Source organism: Artemia franciscana, chromosome 13 (genome assembly GCF_032884065.1).
Source record: "Artemia franciscana chromosome 13, ASM3288406v1, whole genome shotgun sequence".
Classification (NCBI taxonomy): Eukaryota; Metazoa; Arthropoda; class Branchiopoda; order Anostraca; family Artemiidae; genus Artemia; species Artemia franciscana.
In genome coordinates, this window is record NC_088875.1 from 21,857,198 (window position 1) to 21,876,019 (window position 18,822).

Genomic DNA, 18,822 nt, shown 5'->3' on the forward strand with positions numbered 1-18,822 from the left:
CTCAATTACACATACCCCAAACATTTACTGAAAGTTTCTAGCCACTCTTAAGATATTGTATATACACTCCTAGTTTCTAGCCAATCTTTTGATAGCCGGGATGAAATTAGTGTCTTTCGATTTAGTCTAAATCCCCCTCAATATTTTCTTAAGGTTCCACCTTAATACCCTTATACTTTCTTGAGATATTGCAGATACACCCTTTGACAACCCGCAAGCACAATTTTTTTTTTTTGTTTAGTTCAAAATTCACCTCAACATTCCCTTAGAGTTTTAACGTAATATCTATGAACGTTTCAGAGATCTTGCCAATGCACGTTTTTGAGTATATTTTAATTTAGCTCAACGTAGCCTTTCCGGACACCCAAGGATAAAATGCGCCTCTCTCCTAATAGTAGGCCTATATTCATAGCTAATAAATTGAATACTTGCATAATAACCATTTGGGCTGTGGGGGTAGTTTCATCCCTAAGGGATGGGTTATTAGAACCTTCGACTATTTTAAACAAAATGGCTATATCAAAATTTTAGTTTTGAGGCTTGACGGGATTAGAGGCTTTGTCATTTAGGGTTTAGGGGAGGGGGGAATCTAAAGAGGGTGTGAGGGGGGAGGCATATTTCCTACTTTAATTTTTTACTCTTAAAAGGGGCTTTAGAACTTAGGCCTATCATTTTAAATAAAATGAGCTTCTTCCTAAGTTTTTACGGCATCCTTCCTTACGAAGCAGCATGGCAAAAAAAAAAAAAAAAAAAAAAAAAAAAAAATGAAGCAATATATGCGTTGAAGCAATTGCACTAACTATGACCATCTGAAGTTCCAAAGTCTCCATGTTCTCTTATCACCAATATAATATAACCTATGCTATTGATACTTATCAGTGATGCCTTCCATATTTGTCATTAAATAATACCTATTGTACTAACGTTTCCCTCCTCTCTTGCGGCAGGCAATTGACAAATTCAAGAAGGAAGAAGAGAAATGGTTTGCTTGAAGGAAAATGTGCCTGATGGGAGCATGAAGAAAGGATGGAGGAAGATACACTCCAAATTATGCTTCTACTTTTCTGTTAAGCAGCTTTGAAAAGCTGAAAAATTGTTAAAGAACCAATTTCCAAGTGAGGGATTCCTGAAAAGAGGCAGTGAAACTAAGTAAAAGCCCAGTTGATGGCTTGATAAAGTTGAGACAGTTTCTGTTGGCTTATTTCAAAATTATTTAAATCATATGGCTTGAAAAGTACATTATTTTCATTTTTCTAGAAGGCTTTTGGAGCTTTTAAAAATTTCAGTAAAACTTCCCTTTCTCTACGCTGGAAAAAAAAAGTGTTTGAATCTCAATGACAGGCTTTTGCCAAACCGCCGACTCACTGACGAAAAAAAAATAAAAAGAATAATATTTATCCACAACTCAATGGAAATATTGATGTTTCTTCAGTTTACAAGCGAAAATCCCAAAAGTGCTGTTAATTACAAGGGGAAATTTTGTGCCAGAAGTACACGTCCAGAATTTTCAGTGAACTGTACACAGTTCAATGTGGTTTCTAGGGCTAAAGATAGCCTGCATATAGAATGACATTTTACCTCTGTGCCTTAGCAGCACAAAAAAAATCTTTCACCCAAAATAATGCGGAATTTACTGTTATAGCATCAATTACATAAGCAATTTCTAAGTAGTGATAAATTTTCCAGTATTTTTTCTGAACGTATTTTCTAGAATAGTTAGTTAGACAGCTAAGAGAGACAAAAAAATGAACCACACAACCACAGTAATGAGCTGAAAGATTACATCCAACAAATTATGTGGCAATTATGAAAATATGTCTTACTTTGTTTAAACCACTACCCAAAGAATGTTAAACACCTCCAATGGCGTATTCCCTATTAAACTGCTGTACTGACTGTACTCGAAATTCTCAAAAATTGAATCCAAGAAAAGATTATCAGTTGTCATAAAAACATAATATGTAAGATGTGGTACGAAATGAGAAATAGAAATAAGAAATGAATTTTAAAGTAGATACAAAACACGAACATAAAACAAAATACAAGACATAATAGGAGGATTACTTACACGTCTAAAGAGCTATATGCCTCGTTTGATGTTGATTTAGTAGATTCGTCATAAGTCTCAGATGAATCTGACAATTCGTCCAATAATTTATCACTTTTAGCTGATCTAGGTTCAACATTTGATTTGTCAATACCAGTTGACGATCTCTTTTGTTCCTTGCATACTTTTTCTGTAGTGTTTAGCTCGGGTTTCGATTTTGACTTATTCATTCCAATAAACTTGTCTGCTGGAAGAATTACAGGTGCTCCTCCGCCAGGTCTTCCCCACGGGTCCCAAATATCAGCTTCTGCTGCTGAAAGATTCTTCCGTTAAAATTATTGAAAACGATAAAATGTATGCTATTATAAACAATCGAATGAATGCATGAATACAATCAAACGAATACGAAGTTTTTGCCTTGGAAATTTTGTTGTTTTATTAACCATGTTTTACATCCGTAAACAAGGAGGGTTTTAAGCAAAACTATATCAAGACGTAGACTCGGTCTTGATGCTTATTTTGCATCACTACTACATAGACTTGCACGTAGATCCGAAAACTGTCTGCTTTTGCTTGTATCCATAGCTGAATACTAAATTTTGAAGAAGTATTCTCGAATTTTAAGTCAACTTCTTATTACGCTACTCGCACATCTTCTTTATCAGCTACTTGAAACCTATTTTCAAGATGAATATTGTGATTCCCGCGTGAAAAAAAATAGCAAAAATATATAGTAGTTGGATATAATCCATAGGTAAACTCTTTCATTGCTTTTTTTTGTTTGACTTTATTTAGATGTTTTCTCGCGAAAACGAATGACAATTTATTCGTTCTTATTTTGAGATATGAGATATACATTTATTTAAAAAAGAAAACAAATAGCATTCGCCTATCACCTGCCAAGAAAGACAATAAGCTTGGATGGGCAAGCGAGGTCATAACTCCCAGCTGATTAAAACCACATTCATACCGGGCTACCCGACACACAAGAAACTCAATTGTTGAAGGAAGGAAGGAAAAAATAGAAAGGGGAAAAAACAAGAAGAAGATTTAAAAACAAAAAATAAAAGCAAAGAAAATCGGAGAAATACCTTGAATAGAATGGCAACCTGGAGCGGGCTTCAAATCCTATTCACTCAGGAGATGCAAGAAAATTCTTTGCCCTTAGTTTGAAAGCCGGAAAACTAGGCGCATATTTCAAACATTTGGGCAATATATTACAAACATGGGGATCATAATGGTGAATCACAAAAGATGCCCGACTGGCGCTCCTAAACTCATGAGTTAAGGTATCAGCTTTTCTTTTATTATGATCATGACGGTCTCAATTAAAAGTAAAAAGATTTTCAAAAGCAGGGACGAGCTGCCAATTCAAATATTTGCATGAGAAAATCACAATCTGATAATCTCGAATTTGGGATACTTCCATTAATTTATTCTTTTTAAAATACTCATGAGCAAGAACCTCATCAGAATTATAAAGTTCCGATGATAATCTTACAGCTCTATTCTGAAGTTTTTGTTCTCTTTTAAAACATGTTGCAAAATTATTTGCCCATATAAAGCATCCGTAGATAACAATTGGACAAAATATAGATAAATAAATCATTTTTAGAGTCTTTTTGGAACTAGGTCTTCAATTCTTTGCATCGCAAAGGCCTCCGATTAATCTTTCAGCTATTGAACGTGAATGGTTTTTTCAAGGCAGGTTTTCACCAAACAGTTCGTGGTAACGAACAGTAGTAAGGAGCGACCCGGATCAATAGTAACCAAAACTCTAAAAAACAGAATTTTGATACCAATAAATACATCAAAAGAATTAAATTTTTAGACTGATTTTAAATATATAAGTTTCATCAACATAAGATCTTATCCATCAAAATTTACGAGCATAGATTTTTAGAATATTTGCCTTATTTTCGGAAAAAGGTGGAAACACCCCCTAAAAGTAATAGAATCTTAGTAAATCACACCATCAGATTCAGCGTATCAGAGAATCCTACTGTAGAAGTTTTAAGCTCCTACCTGTAAAAATGTGGAACTGGTGATCGTATCCACCCAGTGGTCCTACAATGTCGTGGAGGGCTCATTCTAACGAAAATTAAAAGTTCTAGTGTTCTTTTTAATTGACCAAAAACTTAGAGGGCATCTAGGCCCCCTCCTGCACTCATTTTTCTCCGAAGTCACCGGATCGAAATGTTGAGATAGCCATTTTGTTCAGCATAGTCGGAAAATCTTGTAACTCTGTCTTTGAGCACGACTTAATCCCCCAAAGACCTCGAGGGGAAGGGCTGTTAGTTACGAACTTTGCCCATTATTTACATATAGTATTGGTTATCGGTAAGTATAAAGACGTTTTCAAGGGGGATTCTTTCTGGTGGGGGGTGTGGATTACTTGTAAGGATCTTTCCGTAGAAGAATTTATCATAGAGAAGAGAATTGCCAGGAAGGGAGCACTGGATTTTCCAGCATTATTTAAAAAACAATGAGAAATTAAATAAAAAAAAACAAGTTTTATCAGCTGAAAGTAAGGAGCAACAATAAAACTTACAACGAAAATTAATTATTACGAATATGGGGGGTTCCTCCCCTCCTTAATACCTCACTCTTTACGTCAAAGTATTCTTAGCAATTTCAAAAGAGCTATTTATTCTAATTAAACGGCCTTTGTGATTCAGGGGTCATTCTTACAGAATTGGAACAAAATTCAAACTTTAGTGGAAAAAGCAAAATATTGACAAGGGGGTGAATCTCTTCACTTACATAGAGAGAGAGAGAGAGAGAGAGAGAGAGAGAGAGAGAGAGAGAGAGAGAGAGAGAGAGAGAGAGAGAGAGAGAGGGAGAGAGAGAGAGAGAGAGAGAGAGAGAGAGAGAGGGAGAGAGAAGTTTATTAATATTAAATAGAAGACAATACAAAATAGAATTCAAAATCGAATTACAATGCACATAATTCCCCTCGAAAGGCTCCATGGCAAGGTATACAAGGGGGATAAGAAAAAAAAATATTATATCAATCAATAAATTCAATATAGGAAATCATATATAGCAGTTTACAGGCAATATATTTATGGGGGATACAATATAAGCAACAACCAGGGCTGCCAAATTTTTTCTTAAGGAGTGTGTCATATTTTTTCCGAAAATGTGCTTTTTGTGTCATCTCAGATTCCATAATGTGTCACAAAATGTGTCATTTTTTGCTGCAGGTGGTATCAAATTTAATTACCAAATCTTTATTTAGAGTTTTGAATATATAATCTTTTCCAAATCAGTTCAAAAAGGAGTAAACTTAACCTTTAACTATTATCTTGGGATCGAGACGTTTTTTATGACGTCATGAAATTAATAGGAAGATTCGATTAAATTAATGCTACACATTGTGAATTAGTGTCTAGGTGGCTAACGCGGCAACCTTATATTTATAAAAGTTTTAGAGACAATCAAATCCGACAGTAAATTAAAGACTTTTCGCATGACGTCGATATCGTAATAGGCTAAGCTTTAGTTGACCACTTCGAAAGGGGAAAAATATAAGACCATAGTAGGGGCGTTTGAGTTTTTAGTTTGCGAGCATAAAACTTATCCGAGACCTGGATTCAATCGAGAAGAAATTCGTAAAAATGAAGTATAACACCTGAACACAATTTCTTTTGTTTTAACATGCTTGTATGCCTACTATTCTTCTCTTTTACAGTATGTCACTTTGACTCGGCCATCGGAACTTAGTTTCCAGAAAAACAGTTCCAACTGTCTGTCTATCAACTTGTCTGTGGTTCATTGTGCCCTCATTGATGCTTAGCTTGAACCAACAATACTACTAAGCCGTCTTCCTATCTTAATGGTTAAAATCGTACTTTTAATGGACCTAGAGGCCGAGGAAAAATGTAAGCCAAAATTAATCGCATATTTGTACTAAAAATTAAAGATGAATATCAGATATATAAGCACCGAACAACTTGGTAACCTCTTACGCACAGACCCCCCTCCCCAGAACTTCATGTATATTCGACCCTGGCTATATCTAGGGATCATTGGTCTTTTCTTTTTTCTCCCTGTACCAGACCATAAAATTCTTCCGCATATCGGGAAGAATATCCCAGTCGCGCACCATTCCTGAGGTACGAGAGACCAGCTGCTTTGCATGTATCAGTGAGTCTTTCGTATCGAGAAGTAGACTGTTCCTGAGTTTTGTTTTTATATTTGATAGAACTGAAAATTGACGTTCTGCAGCTGCACTGGAATGCAGAAGAGTACACAGATTAAGCATGAAAAGGGACAGCTCTTCGAACTGTGGCTTGCCTTGAGCATCTTTTGCATTCAATAACGTCTTCCAAAAGATCGAAGGAGACATTTCAGTTCCCATGGTTCTGATAATCTCATCCCTGTGCTCACTCATCAAGATCCACTGAGTCTCTATTACATTCCTTGACATTTCCACTTCACCTTCATGTTTCCCAAGTAAGCTGCTGAACGACCAGTCAGTCCCACTAGAGTGCCAACTTTTCCGCTCAAAGCAGTCCCTGGCTCTAAACAAGCCAGAGCTTTTAAAGTGGGATCAGAATAATCAGTTCATTTCCTCATTTGTTTGAAAACTTCTACAAGGAAGCTCAGGCAGTTCAACCTTAACTGTTTGAGATCATTCGAGGGTATCACATCCCTATATTTCAGCACGTGTATTTCGGTATTTGGACCAAAAGAAATCTCGGAGATTTCCTTGAAACAACCTGAGATCATGGTTATGACTAAAGCATCATCATTCTCTAAGATGTCAGTTTTGACAAAATACTTCATGATAGACTTCATGGTTGTCCTTGAGCTGGAAAGGAGTTTGTGAATGCGAGTGTCACTTCTTTGGAACTCCAAATTCAAGCAACTGATCTTGTTGACCTTTTTCATCATTTTTAAGTGAAACAAGGTAAGGTTAAAATAAAGTAATCTTGTTTGAAAATAGAAGGATGTTCTGTTAGAAATTTTGAAGCTTTGTTTATTTACTCAATATGTAAGCCATTCAACTAGCTTCAATCTAGTATTTTTGTCATATTTGTTGGTGCCTTTTTAAGCCAGATGGATTATTATGAAGGAAAGACTTCTCTGGAAATTTGTAATCTTGTCCGAGGTGGGATACCCCTCCTGTACTCTTAAAAATGTGAGTTGCTGCTTATTCGTACAGATTTGGTAAATTGTTCGCTGTTTACTTTTTACTATTCAAGTATGTACCAGTTGGCTACATCACATACTCAATTAAGCAGCCAATTAAGTTCAGATATTCAATGTGCATTTTGATTTAAAATTTCCACCTACGGCTGCTTTCTTCTCGTGGTTTAAATTTTAAATATGGTTATGGCATCTGTTCTTTATTCCACAATGTTTGTGTACTACTGCCACCATTAGATAGTGCTATTCTCTTCCGTTAATTTGTAGCTTTCCTGGAGATAGAAAGCTTAAATTTTACTTTTCTTTTATTATCATTTAAAAAACATGACTTGGATGACAAAATTGTGTCATTTTTTTTAAAAATGTGTCATTTTCGTCGATTGTGTCATTTTTTATCGAAAAATGTGTCATTTGCGTCGATTGTGTCATCATTTCGACTGAATGTGTCATTGTGTCACTCCACATCAAATTGTGTCATTTTGACACAAAATGTGTCAATTTGGCAGCCTAGGCAACAACTAGAAGGAGAAAGAAAAAAACCATAGAGAACATACCTGAGGCCTGGGAGCAAAGTGCAGAGAGGAAAACCACACACCACTAACAAAACACAGGGGCCATCAACTCCTCAGAGGAAAAAATTAATCTATTTGATTCTTTATTAAATGATCCTTAAGAATCCTTTTAAAAGTCCCAAACGAGTGGCATTTCTGCACTGAAGAAGGTAGTGAATTCCAGACCTGTTAACAAGCAACAAGCAATGTGGGGATTGAAATCTGATCGAATAGTAGGGGTAGGTGGAATGTGGATATTATTTGAAGAACGAAGGCTATATGGAGCTGAATCAAAAATAAATAAAAGAGTTTTCCGAAGAGATTTTGGAAGATTGCCGTGAAGTTGATCAAAGACAAAAGAAGCACAAGAAAAAATGTAAATAGACCGTAGACTTAAGAGCTGTGTTGGTGAAGAACGGTTGGTGTCCATAATCAGACGCCGTGCTTTATTATACGTGACGGAAAGTGACCGCAGCGTAGACGGAAAAGTAGATATCCATACAATGGGGCAATAAGAAACATATGAGTGGACAAGACAGAAAAAAAGAAGTTTCAGAATAGATCCAGGAAATGTGTATCTAAGTTTTCGAATGATACCCAAACTCCGTGAGACCTCAACCCTAATCATGGCTACATGGTTTCTGAATGAAAAGTTCTCATCATGCAGGATACCAAGAAACCGAACCACCCGATTCTCTGGTCTACGCAAGGAACCTTGTGACACGTGAAGGTGTGTAAGCTGAGAAAAAGCTACACCAATTCGAGAAAAAATAAGAAAATGTGATTTACCAACATTCAAGACCAAGTAATTTGCATTAAACGATGACATAACTCTTTCAAATAATGCCACAAGGTTAGACTTGACATCACATTCCGTCTTCCCAAGGGTCCCAAGTAAGGGTCCCAAGAAGTATTGGAACACGAATGAGAATTCAGGCTGACACAGCTTGCAACATGCCAGAGGCCTGGTGTATTTTACAGCCGAAGTCATATCAATAACATAAATCAAAAATAAAATGGGACCAGGAACAGATCCCTTCGGGACGCCATAATATTCTTCAGAAGGGCTCCGGAAAAGCGGATCAATTGAAATAAGCCTACTAGAAAGATATGAATCAAGCCAAGAATAAGCGTTTGATCTTATACCAATATGTGATAGTTTCCAAAGAAGAATCCGATGAGTCAAGGAATCAAAAGCTTTACGAACATCCAAAAATAAATCTACCGGGATATGACCAGAATTTATTGCCGAATGAATGAAATTCGATAAAGCTGCGCAAGCAGGCTCCGTAGAGTGACTCGCTCGGAATCCAAACAGGAAATCATGCAAAAAATCCTTTGCATCCAGAAAACTATGAAGCCTGGATAGCATAGCCTTCTCAAAAATTTTGCTGAAATCAGATAGGAGAGAAATTGGCCTATAATTAGCAGGATCACTCCGAGAACCACCTTTATAGAGTACTATAACCTTAGCTCGCTTGAGAGATTCAGGAAAAATACCTTTCTCGAAAGACAGATTGACGAGCTTAGTCAGTGGTGACAGAATAGCAGGCAGAATGGCACCGACAAGCCTTGTAGGAATTTTGTCTGGTCCTGAAGAGGATGATCCCTTAAGAGCATTCACGATACAAGCTATCTCAAATTCAGAAACAGAATTCAAGACCACCGACTTCAAACATGAGGGTTCAAGAAAGGCTCTAAAATCGCAACGAGAAGTTGCAGAGCTTGCAAAGGAAGCAGTTGAGATCAGATGGTGATGCTATACGCTGCGCTTGATCAGCACTCTTATATCGGGAAATAGCGGAAAATGATCAGAAATATCACTAACCAGCACCAAATTATCTAAAACATCTAGTGACGAAAAAAAATATTATCGATAAGAGACGCTTGCGTTTCTGTAACTCGAGTTGGTATACAAACCGAAGGTAGAGTTCCCGAAGAGAGCATCATTGACAAAAAATCAATAGTTGAAGCAGAATTTTGATCCAGCAGGTTGAGGTTAAAGTCACCCATAAGGATTAGTTCATAAGGATATTTTTGGACTGAGTTCAAAACTTCTTCCAGAATTTTCAAAAACGAAGGAATAGATCTACTGGGGGACCTATAAACCAAACCCACAACTAACCACTTACGTATTGATTTAATCTCAATAAATAGGGATTCAAAGATTCCTTCCTCATTTCTGCTCAAATCATTTCGGACATTATATGCAGGACGATCAGCAATATAAAGCATAAGGCCACCTCTCGCCATCTGTTTCCTATTCAGGATCTTCATCCTATATCCTGGAATATCTAGAAGGATATCCTTTTTTGAATCCAGGAAAGTTTCACATAATCCTGTAACATCAGGAGTTCCACCACTAACGATCCGTTTCAGCTCAACAAAAGACGAGCAGAGTCCCTGAATGTTCAGATGAAACACAGAGAAAATAACATCTCGTTTAGAGGAGGCAGAACCATTTATTTGCGAAACATACTTACTTTTAAAATCCGAATTAGAAACATTATTCGTCTGATTTCTATTTCCAATTGAATTATTAATAATATTTTCAATATCTGAAGGATTATCTTGTAAATCAAGTAAACGATCCCCCAAAGAGTTGATACCAGCCTGGCCACTACTCATGGTGGATGGCAGTTACGCCCCACGACCAAGCCCACCAGACCACAGGTATAAGAAAAAAATATAAGGAAAGAAGAGTAAAAAATAATATAATCAAGGTATGGATAAATAATGATAATAAAATCAAGGTAAGAATAAATAAGAAAAAACAGGGAAAGAGAAGAAAAAAGAAACAAGGAAAAACAAAGAACTCCTCCCCCATGCCCCTCCCATTGAAAAGTAAAAACACTAAAACTCCCAGTAAATGGATTTGTTCTAATACTATACTGTTGGTGCAAAAAAAAACAAACAAATAGCAATACAATAAAAAAGACACAATATTTGTTGTAGCAGAAGATACCACCATATAAGTCACTATTACTATTTTTATTACATCGGACCAAACTAACTCAACAAATAATTTAAGCAATACTTTTTTCTTATCAAAACACAAAAAGTGTCCGGGCTTCCACAAAATCACTTAACAAAAAAGAAAAAAAAATATTCAGTCATGTAATACAGTCCATAGAATTGCTCCGGCCATTTCCTTGCCTTCGCTTTCGTTGCGTTTGAATCAGGCTACTAATATCTGGTGGGATTTCATCAAACAAAAACATTTCCACTGGCTCTTCCTTAAGGCGACGAATACATAGAGATGGTGGTATGGATCTCGCAATCCAAGTTTCAAAACCTGTTTTTTCACGAATACTGGTTCGGATAGCTAAAAGTTTTTTTTCGAACTTCTCGAACAGACGGGGAAGAATCATCGGATAGAAAAACATTCTGATTGCCCATGATAATTTTTCCACGAAGATTTTGAGCCTGTTTTAGAACTGCCGCTTTCAGCTCCCTGTTCTCCATGATAACCTTTATCAGCTTTTTTCAGGCTTAACATCAGCTATCGTGTTTTTGGGTACCCCATGGATTCCAAGGCATGACGAAATTGTACAATCGAAAATCGCCTTAGCGTTTACAATATCAATCGCTGTCACGTTCCATACTAGAATATTTTTATCAGTTTCTTTACTTTCCAGTTTTTTCATTGTATGCCTTAGGCTAGATAACTGCGATTTCAGTAAAGAATTTTCATCAGCCGGCACAGAAATATGGTTCTTCAAATCGTTGGTTTCTACCTCAAGGCTGATCACTTTAGGCTTAATACCTTCCACCTCCAATTTCGATTCCAATACAGATTCTTCGATCTTAGAAATCCTTTGATCTAATCCTTTAAAATTAACATTCAGCTCATTTAACGTAGTTGAATTTTCTTTAACAGACTGTAAAAGTAGACTCAATCTATCAGCTAGTGATTTCAATGAGATTCCTTCCATAGGACTGGATGTGAGAAAAAACTCGTCAGATTTTTCTTTCTTCCTCTTTCCTCCCATTATACAAAATAGTAATTGAACTCCAAGAAAAAATAGACTGTAGAAATATACTACCACATAAAACTCCTTTAATTACTCACTTTGCGTAATATTGGCATTTGAATCTATCCAAAAAAAATTCGACAGCAAATTAATCTTGCTGAAGACTAAATGAATGGTCCGACGCAAAGTAGGAGTATTTACCTCGAATGCATTCTTGTTTTATCAAAAACTTTGTGAGAGTAAATCCGGTTTAAGATGTTCACTGAATGAATGCTATATGTGAACTGATAGTAAAAGTTACGAACATAGAAGTTCATTGCGTAAGTTAATTAGTTTGCTTATATTTATTAACAATAAAACCGTTTGTAGATAAAATTAAAGTTCTAGTTGCCTTTTTAAGTAACCAAAAAATTGGATGGCAACTAGGCCCCCTCTAACGCCCCTTTTTTCTCAAAATCTCCCGATCAAAACTTTATAAACGCCATTTAGCCAAAAAAAGCAAAAATTAATATGCGAATTTCGTTTTAATTATTCATATACTATGAGCCAAAATCAAAAGCTGCATTAATTCGAAAACGTTCAGGAAATAAATAAAAAGACAAGTATTTTTTAACTGAATATAAGAAGCGACATTAAAACCTAAACCGAACAGAAATTATTCTCTGTATGAAAGGGACTGTCCCCTCCTCAGCACCCCACTCTTTACGCCAAGGTTTGACTCTTTGTCACAGTTCCACTTTTTAAAACAATAAGAAACTTTAGTGTAAAGAGCAGGGCATTGTGGAAGGGACAACCCCTTTCATATACGGAATAATTTCTGTTCGTTTTAAGTTTTAATGTCACTTCTTACATTCAGTTGAAAAAAAACTTGGTTTTTTGTTATCTAATCAATTAAAAACCTTAAATGCTTTATTGTTGCTATTCTTTTTATTACATTTCTTCGACCTGTGATTTCATCATTTCCATCACTTGACGAAAGTCTAGAAAATATCATGAAAAGAGTTTTTGAAAAGTTTATGGTTAACAAATTTTCTTAAGGAAAAGTGGAAACATCAAGTGAAGATACTGCTAGAAAGAGCAGAGTATCTTAATTGTACTATTGCCCATTTTCCTTTTGGTCTTAATATCTTCATTAATTTTATTGTAAACTCGCTGGATACAAAGATAGATGTGCTGGGGGTGGCAGGCTGATGGACAAATTACTTTACTATTAGTTTTCTTTCTGTCTGTTCTGCCATGAATAAAAAAATGTCTTATATTATATTTGGCCATTTAATGGTCTTTTCCCCTCCCGGTGTTGCATCTAAGTTCATTTCTTTGCCATATTTTGATGTTTTGTTCAAATATATGGTAATAACACTCTTCTGTTGCTTGAATTTTCAATTGAAATCGTCAAATCTTTTGGTTGTTTTTAACCGCAAGAAATTTAATAAACTAATCGAAAAACTAAACTTAGAGCTACTGTAAAAAATAATAAAAAGTTTTAATTGGACAGAATCATAAATTTATTTCACTTCATAATAATCATTTCAGTATTTTGGACTCACTCAAATCGAATTAAGGCTCAGGCCACAAAGGCCTATTGCCTCAGAAACCAAAATTTCAATTAATTCCTGTTCGTTTTAAGTTTGAGGTCATTATTTTCTTTTCAATTTCTGCTCGTTTTAGAATTTGTTGATTTATTTTATTGATTAGAATTTATTGATTCACCTATATCAGTATCTCCTATGTTTATGTTTATTGTGCTTACTTATTTTAATTTTTGTTCTTTTTGAGTTTAGTTTTTCATTGGTAGTAATTTCTGGTCGTTTTAACTTTGAATTATTATAGTATATGAATGTTACAATTTCAACTTAGTACCCTTAGCCGTTCCTTAAATATTACTGTTGTGTCCTTTTGACAACCTTCCTTAATATGGTGTGTTTTGATTTTGTTTGATATCCCTTTCAACACTTTCAAAAAGCTTTACCTTAATATCCTTAGTCTTTTTGGAAACTCAGGATCAAACATACCCCCTTTTCAAACATGCCCCTCATTCAACCATGTGCATAAGCAATGGGCAACTTACGTAGCTTACAACACTTATCCCAGGAGCTTTTTGGGGGGGGGGGTATGTCATCACCGGCGACATATTTATTTGACAAGTTGACTATTTTTTTGAAAAAGACGGCTATTCAAAACTTTGATCAGATATCTTTGGAGGGAGGGCAGCGAAAAAGGGAATGGGAGGGGGAACAGTTACCCTCCGATCGCTTTTTAGCATACTCCTCAACATGTCTAGAAAGTTTACATTTAATGCCCTCAACCTTCCCTGTGATATTTGAGCTACCCCTTCTCGGTAAATTGGATACACAAAGTATCTTTTGATTTAGTTTAACATACCCTTTAACGTTTCTCGAAGTTTACCCTAATGCCATTAGTCTTTCCGAACACACCCAGAATCAAATACCCCCGCCCTTCCTAATGATAAATCCTGCATAAAAAAGGGGCAAATGGTACAATTTTCAATCCTTGCCCTGGGGGTGTCGGGGGCATTGCATCCACTGAGTCTGAGTTATTGGACCTTTTGACTGTTTTGAAAATATTTTTTTCATAATTTTGACTAGTACTGCGAGAATGGAGCATCTAAAAAGAACAAGGGGCTGCTTGCCCTCCAATAGCTCCTCAGCATCCCCCTATGCATCCCCTGAAATTTCAACTTGAATTGCTGATTACTTAGAAATTGCTGATACGCTCTTTGGACAAGCAGCATGCACATATCGCGTTCTGTTGTGAGCAGCATCCTTCTCAAAAGCTTTGGGGGATTATGTTATCCCTATAGACATAGCCTTGTGACATTTAAACTATTTTGAACAAGATGGTTATTTATAAATTTTTTGGAGGGAGAGCAACTAAAAAGGGCATGGAAGGGGGCTGGCAGCCCTCTCATAAATTTTTAACACCCTCATGAACATGCCCTGAATGTTTCAACTTAATAACCTCGGCAGTTCTTAAAGTATTGCAGATCCTTCTTTTTGATAATTTTGATGCACACAGTGCCTTTTGATTTAGTTTAACATAACCTTCACTATTCTTAAGGTTTTAATACCACTTAGCCTTTTCAGACACACCAAGAATCAAACATTTCCCCTTTTCCTAATGATAAATCCCGCATTCAAACAATGGAAAACATGCATATTTTACAATCCCTACCCCGGGCTGTGGTTTGCATTACGAAATATAATACCATAAGATTTTTTTTTTTGAGAGAGAGAGAGTCCCAGGATCAGACATACTTGGTTTTTCTCACATTTTTTTTTAACAATGGGTAACTTGCATAACTTATAGCCCTTGCACTGGGGTCTGGGGAGAATTCAAACCCGGAGGCAAAGTTTGTTTTCCTTTGGACTATTTTGGGCAAAATGGCTGAGGAAAAGGGTAGAGGGTCCTAGTTGCCCTCCGATCATTCTGGACTTTTAAAAAGGGTACTAGAAGTTTTGATTTCCAATCGGTGGAGCCCCCTTTACAATTTATACGACCACCTTTTCTATAAAAACCATACAAGTTAACAATGAACAACTTTTACAACATTCAGCCCTTACCCCAGAGGTTGGGGAGAGTTGTCAACCCTGTAAGCACAGTCATTTGACCTTTGGGCTATTTTGAACAAAATGGCCCTCTCAATATTTTGATCGGATGCATTTGGAGAAAAATAGCTCTGAGGAGGGGTTACCCTTCGATCCCTTTTGACCCTAAAAAAGGGCAGCAGAACTTCCAATTCGATCTCCAATCGAATGAGCCCCATCTGGTGTTTATGCGACCACTGCTTCCATATGAAGTCCCTCTGGGGAAAAAAAATACATTGAAGTCTTATGGCCCTTGATGGCCAATTGTAATTAGAATTTTGTATTTTAGAGCTTCAGCTGCTATAAGTGGCTGTCGCTCTTTATTTACAGCATATCAAATGCTTGATCACAACAACAAAAAAATCAGAATTTCTGGAAACCCGTCATGACTGAATTGAGCCAAAATGCTAAATTTGATGTTTTTCTTCGGTAGAAGGCTAAATGTCATGTGTTTCATTTTTTTCCTAGCAGTGATCATGCACAACGAGTGATCAAAGAATATAAAAAGAAGGATCTTTCAAACAGAAATTTAAAGAAGTGATAAAGAAGATCTGCCATTTTCACCTCAAATAAAGATTTTCGCTCAATTATCGCCTAAGTAGCGATAATACTACGGTAGCAAAGAGGATTACAACCATCGAAAAGCTATTTACATGGCCTGCTATTTGAAAGGCCATCCTGTAGTGTGACTGCGCATTGGTCGCTAAACATGCATGTATCGAATCCACTGAAAATTCAAGGCTATCATAAACCGTTCATACTGTAATTAAATAAACAAAAACAAGTTTTTTTCAACTAAAAGTAAGGAGCAACATTAAACTTTAAAACGAAAAGAAATTATTAAGTATATGAGGGAGGTTGCTCCTCCTCGACATCTCGCTCTTTATTTTAAATTTTTTTTAGTGCTTTTAAAAAAAAGCTTCTTATTTTTCTAATTAAAGGAACCTTGTGTTTCAGGAGTTGTTCTTAAAGAACTGGGACAAAATTCAAACTTTAGCGTAAAAAGCCAGGTGTGAAGGAGGAGCAACCACCCTAACAGACGTAATAATCTGTGTTCGTTTAAGTTTTAATGTTGATCCATGCTTTCAGTTGAAAAAACAACTTGTTAATTTTATTTAGTTTCTGTTCATTTTTTAAATAATGCCAGGAAATCTGGCTTCATCTCCACAAAAATATCCCTTTCCCTTAGGGAATATTCTCTAGACAATCCAATCTGGCGAAAATTTACCCCGGACAATTACCCTTAACATCTCGACGCATAAAGTTGAGACGACAAAGAGAAAGCAGGACATAAGAAGAATTTCGCATAGGAATTCTGGCAAATTCCCCCAGCGTAAAATTTCCCCTGAAAAATTCACACCATGGAAACTTCCCTCCCATGGAAAATCCTCCTCGTGGCAAATCTCCTTGGCAGAACATTTGCCCCCCTCTCATCCAAAAATGTATGCATACTGCCCAATAACAAATACTATGCCTAAACAATGGGGAAATTTTATAAGTTAATGACCTTTCCCCGGAGGCTGTGAGGGGTCAAGATATCTGCAAAGGCATAGTTATTTGGCCTTTCAACTATGCTGAACAAAAAGGCCATGTCAAAATTTAATATCGGATGATTTTGAGAAAAATGGGCGTAGGAGGGGTCCTAGTTGCTCTCCAGTCTTTTTGGTCACTTAAAAATTCACTAGAACTTTAAATTTTCGTTTGAATGAGCCCTCCCTTGATATTCTCGGACCACTGGATCGATACGATTACCCCTAGAAAAAATAACAAACAAATAAACACACATCAGTGATCTTTCTTGAGGCAAAAAATACAAAGTTTACCAATTTTGCAGACAGGAGCTTGCAACCTCTACAATAGGGTTCTCTGACATGTTGAATCTGATGATGTGATTTTAATTACGATTCATTGACTTTTAAGGGATGTTTCCCCTTTTTTGAAAACCAGGCCAATTTTTTTCAGGTTCGGAGCCTTTGATGGATAAGACTAAACTGAATGAAACTTATATATTTGAAATCAGCTACTGAGCCAGGTCGCTCCATACTTACAGTTTGTTTCCACGAACTGTTTGATAGTTCCAGATATATAGCATTTAATTTGTGTATGATAAATATTAGTGAGAAGGTTAGTGGATATTTTGCAGGGAGCTGAAGCGCCAAAAAGAGTATTTTAACGCCCAAATTTTCGTCTAGAATCCTTCACATCAATATGAAAGGGTATATAACCCCTCTTCATTTAGTGAGTAAATTTGCATAATGCATAAGAATGCAAAATGGGCTATTTCTGGTGTTAAATTAAAGATTATAATCGTAGGCTTACCTGTGAAGAATCGGGAAAGGCTGGGAAAGGTATTCACCAGATGAGCCCTCCCCCTTGAAAAATTCAAAGGTAATGATATTTGAAATCATTCTTGGCATTTTAAAACCACCATTGGATAGCAGAAAATGTAACCCTAATATACACACACAAAAAATTCTATCAGCTTATAAAGGCCTAAATGAAGCATAAAAACAAACTACCAAATCATTAAAGATAAAAGTAGTCACTATCCATTCGTCTAGCCAGGTTGACATGGCTAGGGCACGTTCGGCAAATAAAGAATAACAGATTGCCAAAGATTGTTCTTTTGGCTAACCGTCTAGAGCTAAAAGGACAGTAGGTCGTATTCAATTTGGGTGGGAGGATGTCGCAAGGAAATATTCAAGGGGAATGGGAACTTTCTGGTAGGGTATAAAGAGGGAGGCTTTGAATAGATTTGGATGAAGGAGGAGCATGCTTAGCTGTGTTGACCTCAGGCGGCTTAGCCTGAGGTCACCACCTCTTGGTGAGGTGGGTTTTTAGCAATAGTAGTAATAGCGTTCATTTTTCAAGAAAAGTAGATTTTCAGGTATTAGCTTCAGACCTGAAATTCTTTCAGAATAAACTATTTCCTAAAGATTTTGAATTATTATAAAAATTCAAGCTTGTAGCGAAAAAACATACCCCGCTCGATTTCCCATTGCCTTTTCTTCGCATCTAAGAGACCTTCTTTTCCATGCATTATAAACTGAAGGAAGTGCAATACTATCCAGAATAAGACCTTGCTTCAATGGATTCGTATTAATTCAATGCTGCCATGGAAACCAACAAAAACAAGAGACAATTTTGCCTTGCCATCTTGTCGTGGTCTTAAGTAATAAATTTGAACCATTTCACTTCCATGGAAAAGGCTATAACTTAATAAGAAAGGCCTTGGAAGATATTGATCTATGTTAGACCAAGGAAACCACTGGAACCCGTGCCAAGTTCGATTTGTCAACGATCTCGAACTAAAAAATTTATAGCAAAACCAAAATTTATCAATATTTCTTTTTACATAATATTTGTTGTACAGGTAACACGGTAAGTTGCAATTAATATATTTTGAATAGTTTATATACTGTACTACAACGACTCAAAAATAATTATGAAAACGGTTAAATGAAAATCAGTTCTTGGGTTCTAGGGTCAGT

At 36.2% G+C, this 18,822-nt stretch overlaps 1 protein-coding gene across 4 annotated transcripts in view; it reads right to left on the reverse strand.

Moving 5' to 3' along the window:
• LOC136034652 (histone-lysine N-methyltransferase, H3 lysine-79 specific-like) overlaps positions 1-18,459 on the reverse strand; it is a 45,942-nt gene extending 27,483 nt beyond the window's left edge. Inside the window, exons 1-2 of one of the 4 annotated variants that reach the window (XM_065715963.1) lie at positions 18,314-18,459; positions 2,069-2,360 (exon numbers count right to left, since the gene is read on the reverse strand). In XM_065715963.1, coding sequence (XP_065572035.1) covers positions 2,069-2,360; positions 18,314-18,371 — 350 coding nt within the window. In that variant the 5' untranslated portion in view covers positions 18,372-18,459. Of the gene's footprint in view, positions 1-2,068; positions 2,361-17,850; positions 17,907-18,313 lie in introns of those variants that run through there. The other 3 variants (XM_065715962.1, XM_065715961.1, XM_065715964.1) reach the window with 3 other exon arrangements.
• Between the last annotated feature and the right edge of the window lie 363 nt (positions 18,460-18,822).